Source organism: Tinamus guttatus, unplaced genomic scaffold (assembly GCF_059628265.1).
Source record: "Tinamus guttatus ecotype Peru unplaced genomic scaffold, ASM5962826v1 Tinamus_guttatus_pri_ptg000327l, whole genome shotgun sequence".
NCBI lineage: Eukaryota > Metazoa > Chordata > Aves > Tinamiformes > Tinamidae > Tinamus > Tinamus guttatus.
Window position 1 is genome coordinate 11,158,747 of NW_028288861.1, and position 24,062 is coordinate 11,182,808.

The window sequence follows — 24,062 nt, forward strand, 5'->3', positions numbered from 1 at the left end:
AGGAGCTCTGCTGCTTTTCCTGCTCTGCTACTGGCATGTTCTATAACTGTGTTACAGTCTGTTAAAGTTTTCCCAGCTGTAAAGTCTGTATGTCATACGGAGATCTTTGGAGAGAAGATGCCACAGAAGGCCCAGTTTCACAGCATCTCATATGCTGAACTCGTGCAGATGGCACAGTGAGATTTTCCTCACAAGCAGATTATTGCTCTTATACAGCCTGAGAGTATTTTTTCACTGCAGTACTTCCTCTTCAGTTCCAAAACTCTCATCCTATATCCTGCACCAACAGAAAACATGGAGTCTTCATTTTTGACAGTGATATCCTTTCAAATTTGTATGGTTGTATGGGTTGAAATGTTATCCAAAAGCTTATAAGACTTGGAACAATGATTTGCTGACACAGTAGCTCAACCTCAGGAAAAAATAAATCTTCTTAGAAAATGCCAGATCTGGTACAATGTTGAATTTTCTTTCAGGGAATCCTAACTATGAAAACCCACTCAGTCAGACAGCTGTATTACTACACCATTCATTAGCAAACAAACAAGCAAATAAACTACATTTAGTTTTTAAAAGACTAATCTAGATTAGAGAAATCAGAAAATGGAATTCACTATGAAAAAAATAGACCTGACTATTCTAGCTTTACTGCCCACAGCAAATGAAATGCAGGAAGTGAAAGAAATGGCAAGGATGACCAAAGGGAACAATAGCTTGTTCGTATCATTTGAACATTTAATCATTAACATGACACAAGAAACAAAAAGACTTGTGGGTTTTCTGTTGGTATTTTCTCTTTGGAGCTAAGCTATATTTAGAACCTGCCTGCACTGACTGAAGAAACACTGTCACAAACTGGTGTTGGGAAAATTGTTCGTTCGTTTGCTTGCTTGTTTGTCTGTAATGGTTACACAGTGTCTCGCATCCTCTTGCAGCCCTCATTCCAGGTACCTTATTGGCATCAGCTGCAGCATATGGTTGAAATACACAGCACTGGCCCACTACACTTGGAATAAAAAATTCCTACGTGCTAGAGCTACAGCAATTCATTTGGCCCTGTTAATTCAGACCCATATCTTACATTTATAACTTACCTGAAAAATCTCTGCTTTTCATAACAATGTTAGACATTGTGAGGCATTTGATACAGAAGTCCCATAATGAACTCTTAAAAAGAGACAGGAGGCACAATTTTGTATCTGCTACACCGAAACTGTTTTTCTATCACTAGCACTGTTTAAATGATACATAAAACTACTTCAATGAGGGGTAAGTTAACTGCTTCATGTAACTAATTGAAGTACTTTGGTTTACTACAAATTATGATTTCTTTCTAGCACTCCCCATCTCCCAAAATAAATTCTTACTGTTAGCCTACCCACTCGGAGGTTGTATGTACCACTCACCTGAATTTTTATCAGGCAGTCGGTTTATCCTCCATACGATGGAATTAAAGGCATGCTCATATTTGGCAGTTCCCAAAGTTACTCTCATTACTGGCTCTGAACCAGATACACTGGTTGATCCGAAACTGGCGCCCTTGTTCACCTTGGCTTTCAAAGATTTCTCCCCCAGGACGCTCTCCCTGCGGAAGTTCCTCACCCACTCGTTTGGCACTGGGTAGCGGATCATCACATTTTCACAAGGGACCTGAGTTAGAGGGTCACGGTTGGAGGAGAACCCAGTGGACATCATCAGCCAGCTCTGCAGCTCCACCTCAGCACCGTTGATGCTGGCTGCTGTCCTCAGAGTAAAAGGCAAAGCTTTCTCAGCAAAGACAGTTCTGAATCGCATCAGTTCGAATCGGCAGGCATCCAAGGGGTTGAACAGGATAACACGGGAATTATTAAACATATCCTCATCCACACATGAATGGAACCGACAACTGTATAATTTAATCCACTTAGTGGTAGTAGTGGGCATTATGTCCTGCCTTGCAACTATTTCATTCCCTTTGATCAGGATGTCATTAAGGCCCAGTCTGCATTCTGCCAGGCCAGAAAGGAAGCTGAGAACATAGATATGGGTCAGCACACTGTGCTGGAGAATCACATTGTCTCCTTTGGCCAAGATGCCATGAAACTCGTCCCTGATGTCAACAGTGATTTCTTCTTCTTGGTAGTTCAGTCCTACTGTGCTCAGATCTGTTGATGAGGTGGGTAGATTCATCAGTGCGTCCTGAACAGCACTGATGAAGCTAAGGAAGTCTTCATAGTCTGTAGTCCCCAGCTTGATAACTTGCTCTCTCTCTGCTGTGTGAGCAATAGCTGGTTTAGGCTGATACTTCTTTTTCTCCTTGTAAGTGGTGCGGTCTATCCGCACACTGTGTATTCTTCCATTCTCATCGTAGTTCTGGAGTTTGCGTTCTGAAATCTCATGATTGATTTCCAGTTTGAATTCCCGGAAAGGTTTCTCCAGCCCTTTTTCATAAAAAAGCTGTATGCATCCACTATCAGTCAGCTTGACATATATTGGTCCCCAGTGCCTGGATGACATAATATTCTTCTTTTCTGGGATCCTGAGCATCATTGGCCATCCATCCTTCGGTTGAGCTGGTGCCAGGTTAAATAAAGCAGCATCCAGATCATGCGGCATCATGGGATCATCATCAGGCAAGGTAGGGCTGCTCACACGATCTGGGTCTCCAATCTGGAGTTGCTTGAGCTGCTCTACGGCATCTGTGTGGACTACACTTTTGTTTGACTCAAGGAAGCTGATGGTATCAGGTTCTTGGTGGAGAACAATAAGAGAGTCTCTTTGGCTTTTGCCTGGAGCGCTAGGGACAGAAGAGCTTTGGGAACGCCTGTCTCGCTCCTCAAAGAATGAGCTGAATGGATTGATAGGTGAGGGTTGGACATCTCGCAAAGATTCATCCAAGAAAGGATTAGTAGCGCTCCATGGCGGTGTTTCAACAGAAGGCAACTTGGTTAAGGAGGAAAGATCTAGCTTTTGAATTTTGGAGAGGTCACCCAAGGTGCTTTTAGGCCGTTCTCTTTTCTTAAAGGATGCAGTGAGGTTAAAGTTGACATCTGGAGTCTGTTTTTCCGCAGGTGGGGTGTCTGTTTTCAAGGGAGAAAGGTTCTGTGGTGAAAAACTGACCTCGTTGTCATCAAAAGTCACCCAGCTGGGAAAGCGAGCTGTGGTTGGGGTAGCAGAATGCCCATTCATGGAGGTGTTGTTCAGCTGCCAATTGACAGCCTCCATATCTACCTCTTCATCTTCCTGGAGAGATGAGGAATTGTCTTTAAAAAAAGAGAAAAGAGAAATTTCAGCTAATTATTCTGAAGTTATCTAGTTCTTTTCTCTCAATGAAAAAAACTTGGTACAATACTTTGCATGCTTGAAAAAGATGAGATGCTTTAAGCCTTCACTAAAATGAGAAAAAAAGGAGCAAGTCTTTAGCATTTGCCTGTTTCATGCCCTCTCTTCCTTGTTCTCTTTTATTCCTTTCTGTCTCCATATCGTCTACATCCTCTACTTCCAAGAATAGGCCAGTGGAAAGAAGAAATGAATGCTGAAGAAGGGCACTTCTTCACATGATCTCCATGGAGCTGCCTGCACTTTTGCAGTTATTGCAAAAGTACATAGGGATATGGTAAAAGTCCCCTATAGAAGGTGCCTACATAACATTGATTGCACAAGAGAGGCTCTTTGGCTTAGCCAGTGACAAACACCCACTGCTTGGTAGTCTATGAAAAAAAAGCTAGAAGAAGTTGTGATCTAGGGATGTACATTATGATACAGTAAAAGATATTTCTGACTTGTGTGGTGGAAGCTGCCCTCGCAGTCTGTCAGTACGCATCACCCATGCTAGTCTCAGGCTCTGCCAAGACATTTCCCCAGAAGCCTGCGACATCCTTCGCTATTTTAGGCCCAGCCCTTTCTGGAGAAGATACCTGCAGGCGTTTATGCAGGCATTTTTGTATTTATAATGTAAAATAAGGCATTTCCAAAATGAACATCATTTCTCAGAGTTCAGAGATTACAGAGTTTTCTTCCCATCAGGCTGATAAATCAGAGTGCTTTTCAAAATGGGCAGTCTGCAGGAAATTATAAGCTGAGGCTGCATCACAGGTTTGCTCTGCATAGGATGCAGTGCTAGCTAACTAGCTAGCTAGCATTCAGGCCTTAGGTTCTGATAAACACAGATCACATGTTTTAACAAAGTCAACGATTCTGATAAATATAGATCACATGTTTTAACTAAGTCAACCACTCTTCAGTACAAATAGAAAAGTGACTGCAAAAAGTAGCACTTCGGTATGGCTGTACATGGCTGATTTGAACATATTTTACAGTATTAACAACTATAAAACTATTTAAGTCAGCATTTTAATTGCTACCAGTTCCCAAAAATGATGACCTTGAGTCCCCTTCTGCCTCACACAAACTGTAAGTACCAAGATTTGTCATATTAGTTAGGAATTATGCATGAAGCAGAATGACCTGAATTTGTTTTTCATACCATGACTTTGTGGTGGTGGTGATAATAATAATAATAATAATAAAGCAAGAACAACAGCAGGAACAATGAATGGCTTTTATAAACTATGCAGGCATTTCAGTAGGTTTTCAGAACAAGAGTGGTACCGGTTTTCAGAAAAAAAGTGGAGACCCTGCCCTTTCATTCCAAGGTCGTTACTACCTACCTGTAGTCCCTGCTACCATCTGCACTACTGGGTACAGTGGAGAGTCCCTTATTTATTAAGTTTTGCCACAATCTATAAATAGACCTGTGTAAAAAAAAAAATCCCAATCATTCACAAGGACATCTTGAAGTGAGCTCCAGGAAATGATTAAAGAAAAAGAATCTGGTGCTGTCCTGATCCCCAGATCCCCACCTGCTGCTCTGTTACACACCTTCCCAAGGATCTGCTCAGTTCTTTGAAGCAAAGCAAAAGCAGTGGAAAGATTTGATAGGGAAAATTCTGCTTTTATAGCATTTCTGGGAAAGTATTCCTCATTTCTTTGAAGATTTCTAGTAATCCTGCATTAAGTAAATACTTCAGCATTTCTTATGTCCGTACCTTTTCCCTGTCTGCAATTGTAATTTTCCCTTTTTCCTTACTATTGAATTGCAGAAATGCAATGTGATTCCCAATAGAGCACTGACACTTCTGGAAAGTTTGAGCCAGGCAGAAGAGCAGACATCCTTGGGATTTCAAGTGAAATACACACAGAATTCACCTGTCAACATTTCTCTTCAAATTAAACATTCACAAAGCATTAAAGAACACCTTTCTTTCTCAAGGCAAAAGTAGAAGTACCTTCTGCTGCTTCCAAAGTTTCCATACAGTTGGGTTATATCAAGGCTGTTCTAAAAGATTTTTTTTTTTTTAACTTTGTCTATGAGAATATATGACTAACACCAGGGAAAACAAAATAACAACACGACAATGCAGCTAAGCATCCAAAGAAAGTTCCTAAGAACTAGGTGAAAGAGCCTGTATATTGCAAGAGAAATACTGGAACCTCTGTTACAAAAGCACATATAGCATGATGAGAAATCTTGACACATTACAGGATGGCTCAGATGCTGATCTGAGATTTTTCCCATCTTCACTTTTGAAAAGTTTATGAATACTAATGTTTCAAATTCAAAGGTTTTTCAATCTGGCAACAGTCCTAGGTCCAGGAGAGAGCCGTCAAGTCCCTTAGACAAACAGTTAAACTCATCACTTGACTCCTTTGCCTTCCTCAGTGTTTTAGAAATTCCTTTCTGCAAAATCAAACAAGAAGATGCCTTGCTGACAGACTGCGCCCAGACAGAAAGCGGCTCCTGACCGTGGCAGGTTCATTCTGGAGATATGGTTGAAACAAAGCAGGTAGCACTGCTTTCTTGTCTGTCGCACATTCCTTTACTCAGTACACGACTTTGGTGGGTGCTTCTTGCAAAATTAAAGCGTTTGTGAATGTCTGAACGACCTTGCCAGATTGCAGCCTGGCAGGTAGCTGCAGCCCAGCTGCAAGCCCTGCAGAGGAGGTGATGGGCACGGAGGCTGTGGCTCCTGCCCCGGGGGCACGCGGTGTGCGGCTGTCCACAGAGCCGCGCGGCTCCGCAATCCCTCCCGCTCCGGCCGCTCCTTACCCTATACACACCTGAACATCATTACTTTGCCATTGTATCATTTGGAAACTCAAGTCCCTGGTGAAGAGTGCCAGCTGCATGGCACATTTTTCCTTCCGCAGGTCTCCTAAAGCTTTGCTGTTTTACAAGTGTTCCGTAGAAAAGGGGTTAATTGTTTCAGTAGGACAAACTGAGATATGGTATTACATTTTAATGGACATAGAATATTTCACTGTTATCAGGCTCTTATCACTCACTACAAGGGAGGAAGGCTTTGGAACTCTTTGTTTTTCATCTTTCATTTTTCCATTTAAACGATTCTGACGCAAACCAACATGTTATAATAGCCAGGTAGCTTTGCTTCACTTACGCCCGCCAAAAGGAGGCATCCAACCATTAAAGGGCACTTGCACCTTGCAAACTGTCCAAGCTGCGCCACAGAAGTAGAAAAAACCACAGCATTGGAGCTCTCTCAAAAAGCAAGCCAGATGAGATTATTACTTTGAGAAATGGATCCAAGCAAAAACCTGGATTTCTAAATCTCTAAGTACTTGTCTACTTTGCCGCTTAGCATAATTTAGCTTAGACTTAGCTTCATACCCCGGCTATTTCTGTTACCTGAATAAATACATTTATGTCCAATTCAGAGAGCTCTAATTCACTCCCGTGTGCAGTGGGATCCCTTAACGTTGTCACAGCCCCCAATGGGGCACTTCTTGCCAACAGAGCTGACACAGGACCTCAAACACAGTAGACGCTGCTGATTTCTGTTGGCCTGGCTGAGCCTAGCCTAGGACTTTTGCTGGAAAGCGATCTGCAGAAAGTCTCCGTGACCTCATATACGGACAGGTAGTACTTTAGGCTTGACCTTTGTAGCTCAGCCAGGTCAAGGGAATGCCAGGTTTAAAATTCACACTGTCCCGTATTCCACACTGAAGCAATACGGCCTGACTTGCATTTCCAGCCTTGCCACTGACCTGCTAACACCGGCTGGGAAAGATGCCTCACCATTGCATTCTCCTGGCCCCTGGGTCTCTTCCCACTCGTTGCATTTTTTGACTAATAGGAGTATAAACGTGGAACGGTGATCACTTCTCTACGGCAGTACCTAGCACATGCCTAAGACCTCCCAGTACTCTACAGGGCACGTCATAGTTTGTGATTAGAAGGATGATGGGAAGGAGCCAGAAGGCCTTGAACCCCTGGAGGACCAAAAGCCAGGAGGTTGGAGGGTACCTCTGTGAGCATCCTTGCGCGTTTTGAGCATCTCTGCAAGATCTGACGTGTGAGACAGCGGCTCACGCAGCCCACACGCTCTTCTCCTGCTGCTTAACATACTACATAAAAAATACCGACAATCTTAGCTCTCCTGCTTGTTGAACATGTCTGTATAAAAATTTTGTTTTTAACTTTGTATTTCCCAGCACAGTTAGCAGAGATTTAAAAAACAGCACAGATTAAATAACCGGCAAAAGAGGGTGTGATATGGAAGACTAATGTCATAGCCCTAATCACTAGGGTTCCCTTTCCTATTCCTTCTCCTCCCACCTGACAGGCTTCTCAGATCACGTTGAAAGGTTCCATCCTTAAATAACATTTCAGTTTAACATACTCTGCCATGCTCTGTCACTGCGGCTGTTTGAACTTTAGTATCTAAATTTAGGCCATGTAGATCAGTGGCCTGATTGAACAGGGTGGCGTTTCACCCTGATTCTGCTGGAGGTCTTATCTGAAGCATTAAACAGTCTTTTCCCAGGGGTTAACAATTACTTATAACCATGCTTCCAGCTTTCATAAACTACTGCAAATTCATCACAGTAAGTGCCAGAAGAAGTTAAACCATCATAAGAAGTTAAACTGGCAGAAGTCACAAATAGATTATCACTAGTCAGCTCCTAACTCTATTTAAAACACAATGAACTTCATCCACATTCAATGAATTTAGCCCCATGAATGTGCCTCTAATTTTTATAAGAATTGCTGTATTTCCTTTTTTATTGAAGTCATCAGGCAGATAATGAACTGAAGATGAAATATTAGCAAGTTGACTCAGCCGCCCACAGCTAGACTGTAGCAGCTCTCATATTGCAAAGGAGCTCTTGGAAATTACTGTCTCCCCTGTAACACAAAGAAAATCCCAAAGGACTTTGTGCATTTTAGTTGCTGAGGTCTTGCAATTTTTTCATCATTCTCTATCTACACAAACTTATGGATTTACGGGTAGGTAAGACTACTGCACTTCTTAATGTGCCTTGTTGTCCTGAATTACTTATTTGGCTTGTGTCTCCTGCACTGACACTAATTCTTGGAGAGGCAAGAGAACATCATTCCAAGAGCCTGGCCTAAGCCAGGTGCATAGGAATGACAGTAGATTCAGCTGCACTGCAATCACCTACATACAATGCTACCTAAGTGTCCTTTTCTTGCCTCACCTGTTTTCTTTTTCTCTGTTTATCTTTAATCAACATAAGAAACCAATTAAACAAAGTCAATCACAGCCCCATCATTATTCCTTGAGCAAAGATAATGTTCAAGAAAACAAAAATTAGTTTGCAGCTTAGGACTTTCCTGCATCAGTTAGCGTAATAACCGTTAAATTTTCTTTTTATTGCATCCATTGGTTGGTTAAACTCTGGTGCTTGGAAAAGAAAACATCAGCTTCATATGTGGAATAATTGAAATTATATTTCTGCAGCTCAGAATCAATGTCCAGGTAACTTGCTTTTTGCTTACACAGATCTCTCAATTATGTAGCTTGGTTTTGGCTATAACCACAGGTTTGTAAAAGATTCATAGAGGTTGTTCAGTCAGTTAGGCCATCAGAATAGGCCTGGCTAGTTTTAAACAGAACCAAGCAACTCCTGTAACTACTCCCTCCTAGCATCTAGACTAGTAGTGAAAACAACGTAAATTTGTAAATGATTCATAGCTTGAACATTAGGGATTCATTAGCTGGAGGAAAAAGCCTGAAGTCAGAAGACAAAGATGGCACAACACGTTCAAGAAAATCCTCAGAAACAGCTTACACGGTCACTCCTCCTGGGTGTGTAATTTGAACTGATCACAAGTGAATATCCAACTTCTCTGAAAATGTGTCACTGCTTTCCATTGCTCTTTGCCTCTCTAAGCAAAGTTGCACAGGTAACTGCAGTTACAAAGTAGAGCCTCTCTCCAAAAGATTTAAATTTTTATAACAATCTCATCATATATTAGAAACATTAAATCTTTACGTAGACAGTATCATTATTATTACCACTTATGTTACCAATACATCTGTATCTTTCTTGCATAAAATTCTAAAAACCTGCCTCAACTTCATATCTAAATGTTTTGTTTCCAGATATATACGCAAAATAAACTAAATATTTGAATGAAGACTGTTGAAACTGCTATTGCCACAGCCCCCATACGGTTTATATGTGCCATTGTCAACACTGCAGGACAAACAGAAGGCTAAACATGTAGTGGAAGGGTTTTATTGTATAAGAAAGCTAAATATTTTTGAAAGTTCCTTACACTAAATATTCACTGCGAGATGTGAGCAGTGCAATTAATTTCATTATCATTTAGTTCATCAAGTTTGGTCTAACTATTTGCTATCTCAAAATAGCTAGTGATGATAAGGAATTTAAAAAGGGAACACAATTTTCCTAGTAACAAGTAAAGACATTATGAACTCTGAGCACTTACCACTAAAAAAGCAGTTTTCTTCCATTTTTCGGTAAAGATGCTACTTTGAAGAAAAATTGAATCTAATACCTTTTTATGCTGTAATGCTGTTAAAAAATGTGGTGTTCTCCTCCTTTGTGCAAAATGTAGGGAATCCCAAAAATATCACGGAAAAGAAGGATGCTCAATTAAAACACATTCAAGATTCCTTGATCTACAAAGCACATATTTTCCGTGTTGATCAGTTTGTGTTCTTCCATTAGCTGGCCAGAAGGTGGTACATTAAGACTAATATAATTACACTAAGTCTTCAAGATTTTTGCAAGATTTAGGCGAGACGATGCCTGTCCAAAGAATGTACAATACACATGTGACCTTAAACTCTCATTTTATAATTAGGAATACTTGGAGCCAAGTTATGGACTGAGGTGAAGTGAGTGGTGCAGAGAACATTAAAAACTGCTTGTTTTCCCTTAGAGTTTGTTTTTTTCTCTTTAACACAGCTCATATACACATAAAGTAACTACCTTAAAAAAGGAGTGTAGACATGATTCATAAATTATTACAGAGCAATTTCTTTTCCATTCTTGAGGACGTGTTATAGGATATGCCTGGTATTTTTCACTCGTTCTCAACAAGCAGAGGCTGTCGAGACTGTGACTACCCCTCAGTGCGAGCCGGGGGGCAGCCGAATGGGGCAGCTGAGCTCCCAGCTTGGCTAGGTGAGACAAAGTCTGTATCACAGGGAACAGAGCAGAGCCCAGAAATACAAAGCTGAACCTGTTCCAATAGAGGGATCAACAAAAGACTGAACAAAGAATGAATTTATCTTCTATCCAAAAGGTAAAAAAGGGACAAACATAAACAACAGATGACGCAGGTGTGACATATTTTAAAAGCAGTTCTTTGCAAAGTACATATGTAAAGATAAAGTAAGATGGTTTGTGTCTGAATGTACTTTGGACTTTGCTGCAATCCACAGAGCTCTGCTTCACCCTTGACTTTAATACACAGAGCAGATACTTCAAGAGTGGAGTCGCCACTGAGCTGAAAACATCGGGCTCATGAAGAAACATTCAGAGGATGAACGAGGAAAGAGAAGTGCTACTCCTAGCCCAACAAGTTTCAGGAAGCTCGTGATATTTTGGTAAACACAATAAATCTGTGGCCAATCCTAAGCATGCAAAGACAAGACCACTCTGTCTCGCGGGAGCTCACAGCGAGCACCGAGCAGCTCTTTTCTGCCAGGGCAGGTGGGTACATCTCCTGTGCCCAGACAGTACGGTGCTTCTTTATGCCAGACTTCCGCAAGCAATGTGTGCTGGACGGATAACAACACAGAGAGGCTTGCAGACCTCTCAGGTTTCTTCTTCTGTGCTTGAGACTGCACCACGTGGGGTAAAGCTGACCACTGGAGTGCAAAATACATTATCTCCAAAATATATTATTGCCCAACAATTTTGGCTCCCCACACATTTAAAAATAGCAGCACTGACTTCCTGATTCCTGCACCCAAGGCATTTCCCAGGATCAAGTTTTATATCAAGTCAGCAGCTCTGCTTCAGTTTGCCAGATTTGTCTGCATATTTCGGGTTATCCAAGCAAGAGGCAATCTCATACACTGCCTTTAGTCTGAGAAATCACAACATGATTTACAAATTATGCCACTGCTCAGATACCTCAAAAATCCAGGGACCTGTTTCCCAATTTCTAAAGTAAGACTGCGTAAATTAAACTTCAGGTTCATATTTTAATCAATGAGCTACCTGGTTGACTATAAAGATAGATTTGTTCCATAGACGACACCACTGATACATACTCCACCGCTGCTGTAGTTTATGTCAGTAGTTTTTTTCACCCTGTAACTTATTATGCAAACATTTTTGTTTGTTTGTTTTAAAATGCAGAGAAGCTCATGTAACAATGTAATGGCAGCCAGTTTGGCCAGTCCTTCCTGACCCAATGCAGGACAGAGCATGTGGAGGCTACACTGAAGATGTATCCATTAACACGTGAGGTGCTTTGTGCTAAGGTGAGAGGAGTTGTAGCAAAGCCATGTCTCAGACTTGTTAAATGGATTTTTAGATGCATAACATGAAGGACTGAAGGAGACAAACTGGAAATAGTGCAACAGAAACAAAGACAGTAGCTTGATCTACATGTAATGCTTGAATCCACGTAGGTGGCACTGAAGCTGTGTCTGCCAAAGCAACACCTCCACCCTCAGCAAAAACGATAATCACAGATGCTCGGGAAGCAGCACGATGCAGAGGATATGACATAAGAAAGGACTGAAAAAGGCATAGGTGATCTGAACTGTACTGCTGTCTAACTGACCTTCAGTTAGTAATTCATGTTCTCTGTTCTGCAAGCTTCCTCTCTGTAGCAATGCAAAAGTGCTGATATAATGAAAAGTGTTAATGGTTGCTGTCAAGTGTGTTTGATGGACAGGCAATCATAAAACATATTAAAGCTTGGGGCTTCCCAGGGACCATTCAGGATAAATGGACTAAGCAAGGGAAATCCTTTAGGAAATAAAATGATTCTAGACGGTAGGAGCTAGGCCCTACCTTGCCATCACCTTGTGCACTGCCTGCTTGCAAGGATGTCTGCACAAGAGCAAGCAGAAAGCTAGAGAAACTGCAGCAAGGATAAGGCTTTGCCACCAAACACTGCATGCTCAAGTACAGAGCTGTCTGTGAACTGAAAACATGAGACGTGCCCTACTGTTTGTTCCTCCTCTCTACAGAGAAACTGAGCACTATCCCCACCATTTACAAGCAAGAAGAACTAAACCAAAGTTAAGTTAGAAAGATTTCAAACAACATTTAGAAAAATACTCTCTTCTGAGATCCAGATATGACAAATATTTCAAGAGAGAGAGGCACAGTTCCCTCTGCCAAAAACAGGCTCAGACTGACTTAATATTGTCAGGGGGCAAAAGTGCCCATAGTTGGAAAGAATGACTTCTATCAGCTTTTGGTAGTGACACTTCCAAAACTATAATATGAATGTGTCTGCCTTGCAAAATCTTGGAAGATCAAAAATTACTACCTAGCAGACGTTTTGACAATAAAGAGGTGATTACAGTATCTGTCCTAGTTTGCTAGTATTTCCTGTCTGATTTTGCTTGAAGGAGTCAGCAAGGACTGGGACAAATAAAGGCCTGAGGCACTGAGTGAGATCAAGTGGCAAGGTGAACTGGAAAACATTTACAAAATAGGAAGCAATTGAGTTTTTTTCAGGACGTTCTGATGAACATGGGACTTGCTCCTCACCCTTGGACTATAGGGGCATGGGGTTTCCTTTAAATTGTGCCGCAGAAAGACCTAAATGTCTGTCAGGAAGAAATCGGTTGATAAAACTAAGGCCTATGGGGTTGCTCAGAGATCCCAAATAAGAAAAGTTTTGCATTACATGAAAATACTGAGAAGCCCTAGAGCAAAAAGCTTTACCAGCTCCAAACAGTTACTGAAACCTTGGGAGGCAGACTCTTAATTTAACATATACTGGAATATCCTTGTTATATTCAGATGGGCACCTTTTTTTTCATAAATACTCTTTGTCTTTCAAATCTCTATTGCATCCTTGCTGAAGTGAGGACAGGGTTGAGTCAGCGTTCTGCATGATGATTTTTCACCTATTGAGGACTTTAAAGATGAATTTTATGTCTATCCTGAGTAAGATATTTTATGGACACAGGATATAAGAAGGAATACTTCCACGATCAGTAACCTGACTTTAGCCTTACGTATGGTAACATTTAGGTCTTGTCCTTCCAGGAATATTAAACTCATACTACAAGAGCTGCCTGGGAAAGTATCTTCCATGGCCTAGTTGTATCAGCAGTTACAGTTCCAAAATCTGCCCTGTCAGCCTGGCTAGCACAACCCCACCAAAGACAGTGTCACAACTTCAGCAGCCTCTGCAACTGCTGGAGCTGATCCAGCTCACCTTTCGCTACAGAATGAGAGGGCTCCTGATGGGTGCAGATGGAGAAAGCTTCTGTTCCTCTAAATACACTTTAGTTAACTGCTCCTGCTATTAGGCAGTTTTAGAGTCTTGTCATTCATCTTGTCATTCATCTTAGAGTCTTGTCATTCGTGATACTTTTGGCACCTCATCTCTAATCTCAAGGTAGTTGCCCACAAGTCCAGGAGGCTCTGTCATAAGAGAATTAGTCATTTACGATGTTTTGCTCTGATTGATCTGATTGATCAGGCCGTTCCCCACTTTGCTCCTAGCCTGGGGGTCCCTTCACACGACATTTTCCTTCAGCCCCGGCTCCCATCATGAAAGCCCAGCGGTTGTGCAGCTACTCACAGCTGCAGGAAATCAGCAGAACCAAATGCTGGGCTGTTACCTTATGTCATTTGGAGCTCTGTTTTCCTTTGTGCATGCGTGCATAGCCAGCACAGTGCACAGTTATTCAGGACCACCTCACAGAAGCAGGCAAACAGGAATGCCAGTCATTTCTTCCTCTCTCCCCTGGCCATACCAGGGTGTTTACAAAGAAGAGGCAGGCATGAACCTCCCTGTTAAATAAGAAGGTCTCACCAAAAGAGATTCAAGTACGAAAGCTGGAAAGAAGCAAACCATGACATTTCACAGTGAGAAGTGAAAAGGAAACCCCTGTTTCCTTCCTTTCTGCACAAATTCTAACTTCCTATATTCCCATTTCTAGCAGGCATCTTCTTTCCCAAGATACAGTTCTGCATGGGGGGAAAAACATAGTTTGCAGTGCCCAGATTCTCTCATGCCAGTCCTGTAGAGCTTGTGCTGATTTCTTCTCAAGTCCTCAGCTTCTTCCATCACCACACAGCTGTGTATTCCCTTCTTCCCAAAGGATGCTCTGCATTGTTTGGAGAGGGAGAGCAACCTGCCCAGGCATCTCTTTTTCTTTGCAATATAGAAACAAAGAGCAGAGAACATTAAAATCATCTTGTGCAGAAGTATAGTTCTCAAATATCAGCTATCCCAGTGTGGTGAGAATAAGTGTGAAGTGCAATATTTATATCTAGTCTGAGCATGCATATATATTACAGTATGTGTCTATATATAAATACACATGTATGTATACATATTTCTGTCTGTAAGTATATGAAAGGAATATTGCTGGTTTTAAAGATGATATAGAAAAGGAATCCTGACATTTTCTGTCATGAAATAGCAGTTACCAGGATGGAGGCCGGTACCGAGCCTGGACGGCTGTAATGCAGCCAGGACAATCCCTACACCAAACACACCACAGAAAACGAAGCAGAGAAAAACATTTGCGTTCTCATAATGAGACCTAGCAGGTCTTCAGAGTACAGCACAAGAGGAAAGCCCAGAAATACGGCCAGTGTGACAGCAACCCTTCGTGCCCTTATCAGCTGAAAAGGGAAGCGCTTGGTGGCTGGCAGCGTGAGCTTCCCAAGCTATGGCTAAGAGGGATCCCTATCCGAGGACACGAGGGCCCCGGCAGGAAGCTGCACCCTCTCAGACAATGGGAGGCTCTCTGAAAGCCCTGCCGAGGTTTCGTAGAACCACCGAGAACTGGGGTCTGCCAGAAGGAAATAGCAGTGATTAGAGGAATGAGGACCACAGAATAAGATATTAAGAGAACGGTAACTGCTGAGTTCGAAAAGAAAGGTATACAGGCTACAGAATGAAAAAGATATATCAATGTATTCCTATGGAAACATCAAAAGGACATTCAAGAAAAGACTGGACAACAAACTCTTAACAAGCAATAGAAGTGCCCTAAAGCACTATTTTATTAAGTTTTGCAGCTCACTGTTGCAGGAGGCCTGAGAAGAGTTACCTAAAAGCCCTGCGCTGCTAGGAATGAGAGCGACTGCCTCCCTTCCCAAAGGGAGCCCTGTATCCTCACACTTCAAGAAATAAACACTGCCTGGGAAAGGAGGATTTTTTTCTTCATGAAATAATGTTGCACAATTGTTTTTCTATGTTATGGAAATGGGTTTTGGGGACATTTTTTGCCCACTGGTTTACTGATACCTTAGTTTGGAGAAAGTGTCAGAAATAGATGCCATATGAAGACTCTACCATTAGGATCATCTCTGCTTCATTCTGCTGGGGTAACACTGCTAGAAAAATAAATGTATCCCTTGGGATTTAGGAACGTGATGACAGCTTTGACCTTTTGAACTGCATCTCCCCAGTGACTGCAGCTTGCAGGTTGATACCACTCACCTGGGTCACACTGAGGCCAAATGCTAGAAATGAAAAGGCCAGCCAAGGGGACAAGGAGTTCCTTTTGGAAAGCCTTCCAGGAAAACGGTATTTCTTGTAGGATTTGCTGAGGAGCACGAGTACAAACATTTTTCACTCATGAGGCAGAACTCTGCCCTTGTTCTGGCTTAATGAAGGTGAAGGTTTCTGCTTAGAACAAGAAAAGAGATTATACTGGAAGGGAGTGTGTTTATTTGAACCAGCATTTTAATATTGCAGGATGGCTGACAGTTTGAAAGACTAAATCCTGTATTTCCTAACTCAGCAGTATCCTCCCCCTACTTTTCCGCATCATCTTTGCACCACACTGTAAGGAGGCAGCCTCAAGAAAAGTAACCTACTTGACATGCAGCTAATTCCATGCTGAAACTCTCTCAGCAGGCTGTGAACAAAACTGCTCCTTAGGATCCCTTCAGCTGATGATTCCTGATACGAAAAATGGTTTCCCCATAGAACAGACTGAAACCCAACCCTTATCACAGGATCTGAGCAGCTATCAGACGGCAGCAGCTTGACTACGCGGGGGGTGAAAGACTGTGCCCATCTTGTGGGCTCGCCAGTCTCCTTGTAAATAGTTTCACAAGGAATCAGGAAGTAATCAGCAAATCCCACCAAAATCTAATTATGCCTCCTTGCCTTCTTCATGAAGTGACATTTCAGAAAGCCAGAATTCTGTTTATCATCTTTCTCTACAGTTAAAATGTAAATTAGGGGAGCTTTTCCTTGAAACTTTTAGTCCTGTTCGGTCCCTTCTTTGTGCCGGGCCTTTTGTCTTCGGGAAGAAGCTGCCTCGCTGGAAGCTCGTGGAAAGACAAGCGGCCTGTGGACAATGAAGCTGTCTGCAAACCAGACGTTTCTGAAAGAGGCAACTATGGCTCAGGCGGATTTTCAACCTGTTGCTATAGCAGCGGGTGAATGCAATTCAGGGCAGCCCACGGCCATGGCGGGGTGGCCTACCCGGAGCTCCCTCCCGGCCTAGCCACAGGCTACACAGCCACCATGAGTAGGAAGGAAAGTTAACCCTTCCTTCTCCTGCTCCTAGCAGAAGGGAAGAAGCAGTATCTCCATACTGGAGATGACTGGGGTGACCTCCTGATGGGAAAGGTAGACAAAAATGAGGCAAGGCGTATATTTAAAGTCCACTGTTAGTGCTGAATTAGTGCAGGCTAGCTTTTACAAAAGGCACCCTGGGCTCATTTGCTTGTTCACCCTTCAAGCTAAACACAGAATTTGAAATAATTAGATCAAAAAAGTCATCATGGTTAAAAACACAGCATGTTTGTAACTGATACCTGCCTGGTTCATCAGAAATAATAACAGAGTGGAGAAATTCACAAAGTTCTTGGCTGTGCTCATTTTCCAGGGAGCCCAGGTTGAGTAGTGGTTCTGCAACTTTTAACGGGCAGCAACAACTAGGCCTGCATGTTTTAGCGCTTTCTCCTGCACAGCATGCTACAGTGTGAACAATTAGCAAGTCATTTAATGAAGGTGGCAGCATTTCCTGAACACAACAAATAAATGTAGCCCGCACTGGTACTACTCTCTGCTGCAAATTCTGGGTAGACTTTAGTAGGAGGAGAGTTAGTGGAATTCTACATGCTTAAGCTCTACATGTCCATGCAGATCTAGGGCATGCAGATTTGCAGATTCTACACCAAAGACTCTCTGTCCAAAGTGAAAACTCTGTCTCCTTTTGCTCCTTTTGTAATGCAGAAGTTTTTAGCTGATCTTTGATAAAAAAAAAAAAAAAGATTTTTTTTTTATCCTCCCATTCCCATTATTATTCATTGTAATGCCTGGGGAAACTGAGGGAACAACCTCCAGCAAGTAATTCCCTTTTCAGCCAAGAGAATTTTGATTCATCTGGAGAAACAAGAATTCCAGTTGTAGCAGTTGTTTACAGTTTAATGGTTTGTAAACTAAATTCATATAAATAAGCTGCCTGGGTGCTTGTACCTCCACTTTTCAGGTAACAATGCAGAATAAAAATGTCTTGAGAAGAGGAGCTTATACAAAATCTCTGCACTTCAGGTTGGGACAGAAAGGCTCCTGGATCAGCATTCCTGACAGCATTTCAGTGCTTCTCAGATGGTCCCAGCTGACACCTGTACATGCTGAGGCAACCACAAAACAGACATGAAACTGAGCGCAACGGAACCCTTTCCAGCTTCTGAACAGCTCCGCAGTTCAGCTTCGGTTTGGGAAGCAGAAAGCTCAGGTTCATTCTTCTGTCTACGTTACTTAATTCACTTCCAAGCACGGGACCACCTGGGAAGTGGACTGCCGTGTTTGCCAGTGCTGGCGAGACGCCAGGCAGGCTGCACCGCTCCGCAGCCGCCTGAGCTCCGTGCGCGCGTCTTGCAGCAGGTGAGACATAAACCAGAGCTCTCCTCTTGGCGAGCAGCAATTCTGCTAGAGACTCAAAGGGGAGCCTTTCGTAGAGGGCAATTTTGCAAATCTCACTTACCATGGTCTAGAAACATATCCTACCATGAACATTATGTATTTATGTTACTGGGGATAAGGGTGCGTGGACTTCACTCAGCTAAGGCAGCTCAGAGACAAGCAGGGCAACATTATGGGACAGATGACACCTATAGAAGTAGTGATTCTGGAAAAGATTTGGGTGATTATCAGCTGAATAATCACCCTTTGGTGCAACAGGAGGCTAAAAGAAAGCATATAATATTAGGAAGAGAAAAACATGGAGTAGAAGGGTCCCATGAAACTGGGGAGGGTTCACAGGATGCACAAGAATATTAAAGGAATAAAAACCCTCCCATAAGACAAAAGCTCAATCTATTCAATCTACTCAGGAACATGCAATCTCCAAGCACCTACACAAAAAATTATAAAAGAAAAGAAAAAAGCCCTTTGATCTAATAAGCAAAATGTGAGAGGTGGAAGGAAGGCAACAGTGGAGAAACTGTGGTTAGAAATAGGATGCAGATTTTCTAACAGCAAGAGCAACTAACTGCTGAACCAATTTACCAAAACATTACTGGAGTGTTTCAAGTAGATTAGGAGTTGTTCTAAAAGATTAATCCAGTTCGCATAGGAATTAAGAAGTTAGGAACATGCTATGGTTTGTGACATGAAGATACCCTGTCTGCATGATCACTTGAAAGCTTTTTGACCTTTTAATCTATGAATTGGCTTGTAAATCTTAAAACAACTCTTTATGTAACTACGTACAGGAAAAACAGAGTAACAGTTATTTAAGTAAAACCAGTTCCACCTCACTCCTTTCTTGCCTGAGAGTTTAAAAATAGCTAAATGAATTTAGTGCTGCCTCTTCCCAGAAAATCACTAATGTAACAAGATTAAGTATGAAGACTTGATGCTGAATTGAACATTTTGGAATTGGTGGTAAGGAACTGAAAGCAGAAGTTATAAATAAAGCCAGGACAGTACTCAGGAGGTCTGATCTGTCCGTATCTGTGGCCATGTCTTCACACATCCTGATCTCCAAGTGCTCAGACGCGCAGATCGTACATGCTCTTACACATAATGAGCCTGCAGTACAAACTACAGTTTAAAAGTAACATAGGAATTAAAAAAGGAGTTCTATCAAATTATTCTTTCTCATAGACCACAGCATCCAGATTTAATCAACCTTGGCTTTTCTTGTTTCAGAATTCAGTTCTAAATGTATGCGTATTTGTAAATCCAGCTGCTTATTCCTGTATTCATGAGGGTAATGGATTTCTTGTGTTTTCAACAAATACTGAAACACTGAAGCCTTCTAACAATGCAGCACTTGACTAATGCGAATTGCTCACTCACCCACTGAAATTCTATACAGAACAGCTCAGCGCTGCTAATCTTGCTGCAAAACCTGCTCCCAAACCTTCCCTTTCTCGAACACTTCAGCAGGCACAGACACAGATTTACATTAGCCCTGCAGCAGTATTTGGAGAAAATTAATATAGTTCATTTTGTACGTCTCGGGCTGTCTCTTTGCACCACAGAGAAGCTTTATCAGCAAGGAAACAGCCTGCTTGTCCTCTGTCTGATCAGAAAAGAAATAACCTCCCACAAAAGTTCATGAACCAAACTGCCCTCCTCCCCCACATCCTCCTAGATTTTTGAGCTGAGTGTATTCATACCAGCCCTACCAACACGGCACAGGAGGACGTTGCACGCTGGTTTAATTGTAGAGGTATTATTTACAATGATCACCCTACTAAAAGTTTTCCAACTTCCCAAAGCTTTTCCTTGCCAGAGGACCACGAGTCAGCCCTGTCTGCCTCCTACTAGTCTCACAGCTCCCAACTCTTCTGGTAAACATAAGTTTCCCAAGGCAGGAGCATCGTGTTACAGGTTCCCACAGGCTTCACCAGCTGGACGCTTCTCCCAGTCCTCCCTCTCCTCCGTTCATCCACCAGGTCTACCCGGCCGCCCTCCTTCCCATTGCTTCCCGGTCAGGCCGCTGCCGCACCTTTCTCCCAGAAGGATTCTCGTCCTCCCGCCGTGAGCGCGAGCCCGGCCGCTCCGAGGAAGGGGCTCTGCTGGCTGCAGGTGGCTCCGCGAGTCCCCGTGCGCGCTCGCGCCACGGCAGGGCCCGCTCGCCGCCCGCCAGGCCGCCCCGCCGCCTCGGTGGGCAGGGCAGATATGAAAAATGTGCAGGTTACGCTCGGCTCCGGCACACCCAGAAAAGAGGGCGGCAGGAGGCAGGCAGCGAGCCACCGGCGGCATGGGTGGGAAACTGCACGTTGGACTCTGCCCGGTGAGAAGCTAAGCTTGGGCTTCCTTGGAAAAGCTACCTTGTCTGGCAAAGGAAGCGCCCCAAGGCCCCAGAGCCCAAACTTTTCAGCCTGCCACCTTGCAAGAAGGCAGCAGCCTGCTTCGCGGCAGCAACTGAATCCCTGCGCGGTTAACCCTTCCCTGCCCGCTGCCTTGAGGAACAGAGCTTTTTTCTTTCCCTTCCTCTTAGCTGAACTGGCTGGGTTTATTCCAGATTGGGTAAACATAGAGATAACTTTGAAGTGCAAAGTACTTACCACATTTTAAAGAACTTAGTTAATTAAATTAACTTGATTTCTTAACTTATACTTCTGTACCCCATAAGAAGTATTTTCCTATAACTCTTTCAAACTAAAGGACAGAAAGGAGAAGGAGGTTCCTGATTATCTAAATTTAAGGAAAATCTAATGCAGAAGGAATAGTAAGGGTATAAAACCCCTGCTTTTTAAGGCAAAACATGACAAATTTTTGACAGGCATAACAGGATATATCCATTTGTAAGAGCACAAACCAGGAAGTTCACCCCAGCTATTCCCACAAGAGGCAAATGAAGGAAGGAAATAATAATCCATACAGCCAACAGCCAGATTCATCAAAACAGACTATATGCAGCCTAGGTCTTCTCAAATCTCCCAGTTTAGTTGGTCCCCTTGCCTGTACTTTGCCCCCCAACCCTTCGGCTCCAGGACTCAAAACCACAGGGACGAGCCATGGGCCTGGGGAACAGCCAGTATCCTTCCTCTCTGAGGTGACATTTTTAAGGTTACTCAGGTTTTTCTCATTTCTCCTTGATGGTTACTATGGAGAAGCAGAATGTATTTGGGATTTTGACAGGAAAACAAGCAGATTTGAAGGCAAGGTTATCTGGATAATTTGGAAATCATGCCAGAAAATATTTGGCTCACATATAGCTCACCGATTTGACATTTAATCATTAAAATAATCAGTACAGGAGTTACTTGAAGTACACTTAATTACCTGCAGAAGGTAAATGTCTTTATGGGATGAAAGGCAGAGCTTGGCAGTGCACAGAATCAACAGGGAAAGACCCGGCTACACTGCTTGGGACTTAGTCTAACTAAGAAGTGAATTAAGTGATGAAGGGGGATTAGATAAAGGAATGGAGAGGTGAGCAGGTGCCCTGGGGACAAGTGTGTTATACGAGTCCTTCAGGTGATGCAGAACAGCGTGCAGCAAAGCTGATGCCGACAGCCCCTCGAGAGGGCTGCCGGCCTCCTTGCCGGTGCGGGCAGGTGGAATCGGCGTGTGGAGCCTCTCCCCAGGGAGAAACACCTGCTACACAAACAGTGAGCAGCTACCACCGCCAGCCTCCGCGAGCCCCTTCAGCTAGGCTGGGGAAAATGTGGGTCTACGCTCCTCCTCCTAAAGCAGTGAAGGAAAGAGCTGGGAGGCTGGTTTTCTAATATGCCCAAGCCTGCTTGCCAATCGTGACACCACCCCTTATGCAAGACTCTCGCTGCTCCCTTCCCTCCTGTACCCTGTTGCAATAGCTTTGGACAGCAGACAGGATTTTCTCTATCAGCGTTAAGGCACCTTCTGTTTCACAAAGGCTGAAAATTCCCTGGCTTGTAGCAAGTTCAGGCTAAGGCAAAACAAGATAGAGAATTAGCCCAAGGACAAACTGCTTAAACAGATACTTTTAAAGGTGTATGGCTTAAAAAAACACCCTGCCTGGAAAAAAAAATGAATATTGCAACCTGCTCTTGTGACTTTCCAAGTGAACAATAATCCATTACTCACTTTTATCCTTTCTCTCTTCAGCTGGGGAGAGCACCTTTATGTAGACAGTTTTGTCTGCAGCCTGTGTCTTTCTGTGAGAAACTGTGAAGTAAGACAACCAGGGGATGAAGTCATATTCCCTCAGACTCCCCTCTTTTGTTTCTTGTTCCCAATTAAAGTCCATAATTAATCTGGCCACCAAGCCAGAGCACGGCATGGGGCACTGGGATGTCATGGACATACCACAGAAAACTTGTTTCTTGGGAAACAGGCCTTTTTTTTTTTTTTTTTTTTCCCACACAGCGTTAGTCCCTTAATCTCTAGTCTGTTACAAAATTTTAAAATGTGCACAGATTTCACTATAATTAAAACAGGAATTGAATCAGATTTGTAGAAAGAAAATTCTGCTTCACAAAAAACAAAGATGCAATAAGAGACTGTTATCTCTAAACTGAAAAATGCTAGAACTCTCACCAGCCTTTCTGGAAAATAAGGATAAGACCACTCCAAAATGCCTGATAGGTTGGTGGCTTTTGCTTTGGATGGGGGAAGCCTCTGTTCAACTCTGCATTCTTGTTTACCCAGGGATTCTTGTTTGACTCGAGCAGAAACTTGCACTCCATGTCCTTCATCCTAGAGAAGGGCCCTAGCCCATTACTCTCCCTTCTGGAACTGTTTTCCAGAAGTCCACCTTGGACCTCTACGGAAGTGCTGCCAAACCCAGGACAGCTGTGAAACTTTCTGGGAACAGATATTTTCCAACAAACCGCAGCAGGAAAACTAAAAATAATGATAAGTATTGGGCATCTTCCAAGACTCATTCCAAGACAACATGAGATTAGCTTTCTGATATCTGTCATTTCTATTTTGGATATTTTTGTAAATAACTAATCAGTGGAATTTTTATTTCTACAGCCATAGACCTATCTGACTAATGGATCTCTTTGTAGGAACAAATTGCTGAAGAGGTCGTAAGATTCCCAGGCTACCCATGATCTGTTCTATTTTTCATCATAGTTCATTGGGTGTATTCATATTCATCCTTAGAAAAGGTGAAACCTGGATCAAAGCCTGTTTCATGTGTTTCCCGAGGCACTTAAGAGTATAGATAACAGATAAGGATTTCCTCTGAAGCACTTGTCACTGCTGGTCTGTGTGTGTTCATCTTGCAACAGTTGAGAGAGGAGAGGAGACAATGAACCAAATTCAGCCCATAGATTTCAGTGGAATACAATCCCGTGCCAGCCTTGTTCATTTTCAGTGTTTCCAATTTATTTTGCAACCAATGACGTCTGTACAGGAGCCATCTCGGGATCATTTTCTTGGGAGGAAAAGATCACAAGATTAAAGCTCTGTGGTCTAGAATGCTTTACCCACATACTACCCTGTCAGTACAAGAAGATGGTTTTGGCCAGGATATATTCAAAGCAAAAACCACATGAGGAACAAAGCCTGAAAGGAATTAAAATCATCAAGATACGATGGGAGGGAAGAGTAACGTGAAGCCAGAATGTCCACAGCTATATAACACATAGTTAAATCCAGGCACTAGTTTGAGCAAAATATGACTTTTCATGTCTGAAAATATGAATAGCCAAACCCA

General features: G+C 42.7%; 1 protein-coding gene across 2 annotated transcripts in view; it reads right to left on the reverse strand.

Annotated features, from left to right (window-relative positions):
• Positions 1-24,062, reverse strand: part of STON2 (stonin 2) — a 50,225-nt gene that overhangs the window by 5,501 nt on the left and 20,662 nt on the right. The window contains exons 1-2 of one of the 2 annotated variants that reach the window (XM_088529333.1): positions 22,481-22,738; positions 1,407-3,242 (exon numbers count right to left, since the gene is read on the reverse strand). In XM_088529333.1, coding sequence (XP_088385459.1) covers positions 1,407-3,242; positions 22,481-22,700 — 2,056 coding nt within the window. In that variant the 5' untranslated portion in view covers positions 22,701-22,738. Of the gene's footprint in view, positions 1-1,406; positions 3,243-22,480; positions 22,739-24,062 lie in introns of those variants that run through there. The other variant, XM_088529332.1, reaches the window with a different exon arrangement.